This window comes from Myripristis murdjan, unplaced genomic scaffold, assembly GCF_902150065.1.
Source record: "Myripristis murdjan unplaced genomic scaffold, fMyrMur1.1, whole genome shotgun sequence".
Taxonomy (NCBI): Eukaryota; Metazoa; Chordata; class Actinopteri; order Holocentriformes; family Holocentridae; genus Myripristis; species Myripristis murdjan.
Genome location: NW_021941786.1, coordinates 2,501 through 10,000, shown reverse-complemented (window position 1 = coordinate 10,000; position 7,500 = coordinate 2,501). Strand labels below are relative to the sequence as shown.

General features: G+C 49.5%; 1 protein-coding gene across 1 annotated transcript in view; it reads left to right on the top strand.

Moving 5' to 3' along the window:
- LOC115356751 (transcription factor COE1-like) overlaps window positions 1-7,500 on the top strand; it is a gene marked incomplete at its 3' end in the record, with an annotated part of 18,867 nt that overhangs the window by 9,204 nt on the left and 2,163 nt on the right. Inside the window, exons 4-5 of the mRNA XM_030047981.1 lie at window positions 1,382-1,515; window positions 3,124-3,250. Of these exons, the coding sequence (XP_029903841.1) occupies window positions 1,382-1,515; window positions 3,124-3,250 (261 nt within the window). The remainder of the gene's footprint in view (window positions 1-1,381; window positions 1,516-3,123; window positions 3,251-7,500) is intronic.

Below are 7,500 nucleotides of genomic sequence, written 5' to 3'. Positions count from 1 at the left end.
CTGGAGGAACGAGCAGAACCTCCAGAGGAGTGAAGCTGATCTGCTGCCTCTGGCTTCAGGACGGAGCTCAGAAGCTCCTGCTCCTCCTCAGTCTGAATCAGAGTGTGTGAGATGTGTGAGGTGTGTGTTAAGTGTGTATGCAGTGACTCTCCTTATGATATTAACTGCTCTCTCTCTCCCTCTCTCTTTCTCACACACACACACACACACACACTCTCTCTCTCTCTTTCTTGCTCTCTCTGCTTTCATTTCACTTTATAATTAATCTGCAGCTTCACATGAAAGAAGAGAGAGAAGTAGTCATTACCGGCCCTGTGTGTGTGTGTGTGTGTGTGTGTGTGTGTGTGTGTGTGTGTGTGTGTGTGTTTGATGCTGGAATCATGATTTAAAGGAAAGCGGATAAAAGCCATGACCCAATTAAAGAATGCTGTACGTGTGTGTGTGTGTGTGTGTGTGTGTGTGAGAGAGTGTCTGTGTGTGTGTGTGTGTGTGTGTGTGTGTGTGAGAGAGTGTCTGTGTGTGTGTGTGTGTGTGTGTGTGTGACCTTCACGGCTACATGTGTTCCAGCCTGGTTTTCTCGGCCAGCTGATAACCTCGGGCCTGCAGTCCTTTTGTTTACTGAGGTAACCATGGTAACGCCCTCCTTCCTGCTGCATTGTGGGTAGGTGTGTTTTAAAGGCATGTGGCTGCTGTAAAGGGGCAGTTCACCCTAAAACCGCAGACTGCAGGTCACCGTGTCACCACATTTAAACTCCAGGACGTGTTTTGGGGCAATCAGCTGTTTGTACTTCCTTTTAGAACACATCCCTGTTCACCGATTGGCCGTCAGCCAGGGGCGTGGGTTGGGTGTTTAGTGAAAGGCATTGTGGGTATGTAGGTGGAATCAAGCAGCTGGCGAACCAGATTTCGTTATTGTTGCAGATTACGACAGATTACGGCAGATCACGAAAGATCACATCAAATTACGACAGATTATGAGGAAAGGTTATAGCAGATTAAAGCAGAATATGACAGATTACGACAGACTACAACAAACAGATTATGGCAGATTACAGCAGATTACGACATATTATAGAATATTATGACAGATTATCCCATATTCTGACAAATTACATCAGATTATTGCAGATTATGGTGGCAAAGTAAACAGGGAGGATCTGGATGATGAGCCTCTGATAATCCAGGAACAAGAACACTCAGGATTACATGAGCTGCATCTGATGCCGTGTGCAGATTAAGCACTTTAATCTGAATCAGCAGGACGTGCTAACACAGTGATGTCATATGGCTGGATGGATTACAGAGGCCCTGGATTCTGCTAATACTTCTACCTGTCTGTCTCTCCACCTGTCTCTCTCTCCACCTGTCTGTCTGCGTCCAGCAGCCACTCCCTGCATCAAAGCCATCAGTCCCAGTGAGGGCTGGACCACAGGGGGCGCCACCGTCATCATCATCGGAGACAACTTCTTTGATGGGCTGCAGGTCGTCTTCGGAACCATGCTGGTGTGGAGCGAGGTAACACACACACACACACACACACACAGAACACACAGAACACACAGAACACACACACACACACACACACACACACACACACACAAAACACACAGAACACACACACACACAGAGCACACAAAACACACACACACACACACACACACACACACAGAACACACACACACACAGAGATCTGGCTAAAAATGATCAGTTCTCAACTGAGACGTCCTGAAATCCGCTTGTTACTTTTTCAAGTTTCTGTCAGAAATCCACTGAATTCGCTCAGGTCCCAAACACAGCGTTCCCAGAACGTTCCCAGAGCGTTCCCAGAGCGTTCCCAGAGCGTTCCCAGAATGTTCCCAGAGCGTTCCCAGAGCGTTCCCAGAACGTTCCCAGAGCGTTCCCAGAGCGTTCCCAGAACGTTCCCAGAGCATTCCCAAAATGTTCCCAGAGCATTCCCAGAATGTTCCCAGAGCGTTCCCAGAGTGTTCACAAAATTTTCCCAGCGCATTCCCAGAATGTTCCCAGAGCGTTCCCAGAGCGTTCCCAGAGTGTTCCCAGAGCGTTCCCAGAGCGTTCCCAGAGCGTTCCCAGAGTGTTCCCAGAGCGTTCCCAGAGCGTTCCAGAGCGTTCCCAGAGCGTTCCCAGAGTGTTCCTAGAGCGTTCCCAGAGTGTTCCCAGAGCATTCCCAGAGCTTTCCCAGAACGTTCCCAGAGCGTTCCCAGAGCATTCCCAGAGCGTTCCCAGAGCATTCTCAGAACGTTCCAAGAATGTTCCCAGAGCGTTCCCAGAACGTTCCCAGAATGTTCCCAGAATGTTCCCAGAGCGTTGCCAGAGCGTTCCCAGAGCGTTCCCAGAATGTTCCCAGAGCGTTCGCAGAACGTTCCCAGAGCGTTCCCAGAATGTTTCCAGAGCGTTCCCAGTGTGTTCCCAGAGCATTCCCAGAATGTTCCCAGAGCGTTCCCAGAATGTTTCCAGGGCGTCCCCAGAGTGTTCCCAGAATGTTCCCAGAATGTTTCCAGAGCGTTCCCAGAACGTTCCCAGAATGTTTCCAGAGCGTTCCCAGATCATTCCCAAATGTTCCCAGAGCGTTCCCAGAATGTTCCCAGAGTGTTCCCAGAACATTCCCAGAATGTTCCCAGAATGTTCCCAGAGCATTCCCAGAGCGTTCACAGAGCGTTCCCATAGTGTTCCTTCCTTCCAGGTCTCCCACAGTGTTCTAAGAGTGGTTCCCTGTGGGGAGAAGCTTCACATCAGGAAAACCTGCCTTTTCAACATCTAGAGAACGTCAGGAACATTAGGAACGTTAGGAATGTCAGGAACGTCATGAAACATTCTCAGATCTGTAGCAGTGATTAGTGATTAGTGATTATTTGATCCTGATGTTTGAATTGATTTGACAAGTTATGACATCTGGATTATTCTATAATCCTATTTCTTCTTCCCCCCCTCCCACACACACAAACACACACACACACACACCCTCAAACACACACACACACACACACACACACACACACCCTCAAACACACACACACACACACACACACACACACACACACCCTCAAACACACACACACACACACACACACACACACACACACACACACATACCCCGCCCCACAGCTGATCACCCCTCATGCCATCCGGGTGCAGACCCCCCCTCGCCACATCCCGGGGGTCGTGGAGGTCACGCTGTCCTACAAGTCCAAACAGTTCTGTAAGGGAGCACCGGGCCGCTTCGTCTACACAGGTAACACACACACTCACACACACACACACACACACACACACACACACATTCACACCATGAGCCTGGTGTTCTGTGCAGTTTGAATGCAGGTCAGAACACAACAGAACAGAACTGAGCTTCAGTGTGAAGACATGAGCCAATCCTGTGAGTACTACTCAGTATTACAGTACTACTCAGTATTACAGTACTACTCAGTATTACAGTACTAGTAGCTATGTGGACTAAGGAACTCTTTTGTCAAAAGGGTTTTACTGTATAGTAACAGGGTTTTGTTACTGCACTGACTGGCTGGCTGGCTGGCTGGCTGATTGGCTGGCTGGCTGGCTGGCTGGCTGGCTGGCTGGCTGGCTGGCTGGCTGGCTGGCTGGCTGGCTGGCTGGCTGGCTGACTGGCTGGCTGGCTGGCTGGCTGGCTGACTGACTGGCTCAGTAGTTTGTCAGTTTGTTGTTAGGTGTCTCTCTGTGTCCTGCTAAGCAGAGACACAGAGAGACAGATTCTGTCAGACATCCTCCTCTGTCTGACAGCTGCCATCAATAACACTGACACACAACACACACACACACACACACACACACACACACACACACACACACACACACACTCTCACACACACACACACACACACACACACACACACACACACACACACACACACACACACACACACACACACACACACACACACTCTCACACACACACACACACACACACACACACACACACACACTGCTTCAGTTAGTGTCGAGGACATTTCTCCTCTCCTCTTCCCTCCTATCCTCTCCTTTCCTCCCTCTTCCCATCTCTCTTTCCCTCCCCTTCTTTCCTTCTTTCCTTTTTTCCTTCCTTCCTTCTCTCCTTCTCTCCTTCCTTCCCTCCTTTCCTACTTCAGTTCCTCCCTCCTCCCTTCAGAGGACAGAAAGACGTTTTTGTTCAGCTGCAGTCAGAGTAATTACACACATTTAAAACCCATTAACCCTGGAAACCTGTGTGTGTGTGTGTGTGTGTGTGTGTGTGTGTGTGTGTGTCTGTGTGTGTGTGTGTGTGTGTGTGTTTGTTTGCTCTACATGGCCCTTTTTGTTAATGACCTTAGAAGATTTTGAAGCAGGACAATCTGTCTCTCTCTCTCTGTTTCTCTCTCTCTCTCTCTCTCTCTCTCACACACACACACACACACACACACACACACACACACACACGCCTTCACATGGTCCTGTTTCATCAGTGTGTCTGTTTTTTAAATGAGTGAAATCATGTCAGTATAAATGTCCTAAATGACAAAGTGTTTGCAGGTTTTAATCCCTGAACTCTAGTTTCCCCTTAACTTCCCCCTTACCTTCCCCCTTACCTTAAGCCCTCAGAGCAGGTTGTGTTTCCCTGCAGCCGGCTCTCTGCCTGCGAGCCAAACACACTTCAGTTTAAATGAGGCTTTGTTGGCGGCGGCGGGGGTGGAGTCCCTCAGGGCTCCGTCCTCGGGCCCCGCCCACACAGGAAGCTCCAGCTCCTTCATGACAACTTCCTCCAGCTGTTTGAGCGCCGCAGATCGAGTGACGTGCACGCCCACAATTAACGACCCAGGACACGATAACGGATATTTAGGGCTCGTCATGAATTTAGATTTGTTATAAATTATAAAATGACTGTTTAAATGTGCAATGAGAAACGGCCAAAGGAAGTTTGCTTTCAGTTAACAAATGATCAATTAACATTATTATATTTAAAAAAAAAAGAAGAAAAGACAGACAGACAGACAGACAGACAGACAGAGAGAGAGACAGGCAGACAGAGAGAGAGACAGACAGACAGAAGAAGCAGGCAGACAGAGAGAGAGACAGGCAGACAGACAGACAGATAGCATCACACAGACAGATAGCCTGTCTCTCTCTCTCTGTCAGTTCAAATTTCATGAAATTTCGATGAGTATTGATTGGAGAATATTGATCTCTCTGACGGGTCGTCTGACCCGCCTTCAGATTTTCAATTCCTTGCTTGTGTGTGTGTGTGTGTGTGTGTGTGTGTGTGTGTGTGTGTGGGTGTGGGTGTGTTTGAATTTAAAGCAGTTATAATGGAATCAGAGCACAGCTGTCTACATGTGTCATTTGTTTCCTACTAGTTTTACCCAACGCTCTCTCTCTCTCTCTCTCTCTCTCTCTCTCTCTCTCTCTCTCTCTCTCTCTCTCTCTCTCTGTCTGTCTGTCTCTCTCTCTCTAATCTGTATTGACTTCCTGTAGTGAAGGAGCAGCAGATCAGCAGGATGCTGCTAACACCCTGACTGTCTGAACACAACAAGACACACACACACACAGAGTGAGATGTGTGTGTGTGTGTGTGTGTGTGTGTGTGTGTGAGATTATGCAGCTAACATTGCCATGTGTAAAAGGCAGATGAGACTTCCATTCAAAATGCAGTGAGCTGACCTGATTGGAAGGATTTCAGTAACTCCAGTTTGATGAAGGAGCCAATCAGAAGCTACCAGGAAGTCTGACCGCATTTTTTTTTTTTTTTTTTTTTTTTTTACAAATTGCAAAAAATTACAATTTTTCTGGTAATTTCTTGAAATCTGTGATCAGAGACATCGCCCTGTCAGATCAACACACACTGATCAAATCTTTATTATCACACACACACACACACACACACACACACACACACACACACACACACACACTTCATCCAATGGCATGCTGGGAGCTCAGCTGCTGCGGCAGCTTGCAGAGCGTGTCATCTAGTGGTTACCGCGGTGATGCACAGCCAGAGCGTATTGATTGGCTCGTTACTCCTTCTGTTAGCACAGCGCTTCATCACAGCCAATTAACCAATCAGACGAAGAGTTAGCAGGACGTGAGGTTAGAGTGTCATGTCGCACTGTTACTGGTGAAATCCCTGCAGGTGTGTCAGCTCAGACTGGAACCTCTGAAAACAAGGACTGACCTGAAGATCTGCAAAAAGTCTCAAGGAAATGAGCTGGGAGTGAGACATCACACCGAACACGGAAAACAAATGAAAAGGGCCCAGAGGACTGGATCTATGATTATTGGAATCATGTATTTGAAATAATGTGTGATGTGTAATAATGTGTCGTTAGCGTCACCCAAGTCAAGAGAGAACGACTTTCCACCATCCCCAGCGACCCTCAGGTGACCATAATGACCCCCAGGCGACCCTAACGACCCTCAGGCGACCGCAACGACTGCCAGGCGACCCTAACAACCCTCAGGCGACCCTAACGACAGTCAGGCGGCCCTAACGACCGCCAGACGACTGTAGTCAGGCGGCCCTAACGACCGCCAGACGACCCTAACGACAGCCAGGCGACCCTAACGACCGGCAGGTGACCCCAACGACCCTCAGGCGACCCTAACGACAGTCAGGCGACCCTAACGACCGCCAGACGACCCTAAAGACAGTCAGGCGGCCCTAACGACCGCCAGACGACCCTAACGACAGTCAGGCAGCCCTAACGACCGCCAGACGACCCTAACGACAGCCAGGCGACCCTAACGACCGGCAGGTGACCCCAACGACCCTCAGGCGACCCTAACGACAGTCAGGCGACCCTAACGACCGGCAGGTGACCCCAACGACCCTCAGGCGACCCTAACGACAGTCAGGCGACCCTAACAACCCTCAGGCGACCCTAACGACAGTCAGGCGGCCCTAACGACCGCCAGACGACCCTAACGACAGTCAGGCGGCCCTAACGACCGCCAGACGACCCTAACGACAGTCAGGCGGCCCTAACGACCGCCAGACGACCCTAACGACCCTCAGGCGACCCTAACGACAGTCAGGCGACCCTAACGACTGTCAGGCGACCCTAACGACCGTCAGGCGACCCTAACGACCCTCAGATGACCCTAACGACCCTCAGGTGACCCTAACGACCCTCAGGTGACCCTAACGACAGTCAGGTGACCCTAACGCCCAGCAGGTGGACTCCCGGGCTCAGGTGCAGACCGCGTGAAAGGAAACAATGAAATCTAAAGTTTGTCACTGACGACTTCCTGTCCTGTCCTGCTGTGATGTTTAAAACCAGAAAATCCATCAAGTCTCAACTGGTGTTGCAAAACAGCCAGTTCAGCTCATCCTGTTATTCCTAATGTCCACATTTTATATGTATAAACTGAATATGTGTGTGTGTGTGTGTGTGTGTGTGTGTGTGTGTGTGTGTGTATATATATGTAGATAGAGAGACGGATATGAATAGAGACAGGCAGTGAGAGAGAGACAGGAGAAGCAAAGACTTGACTGCA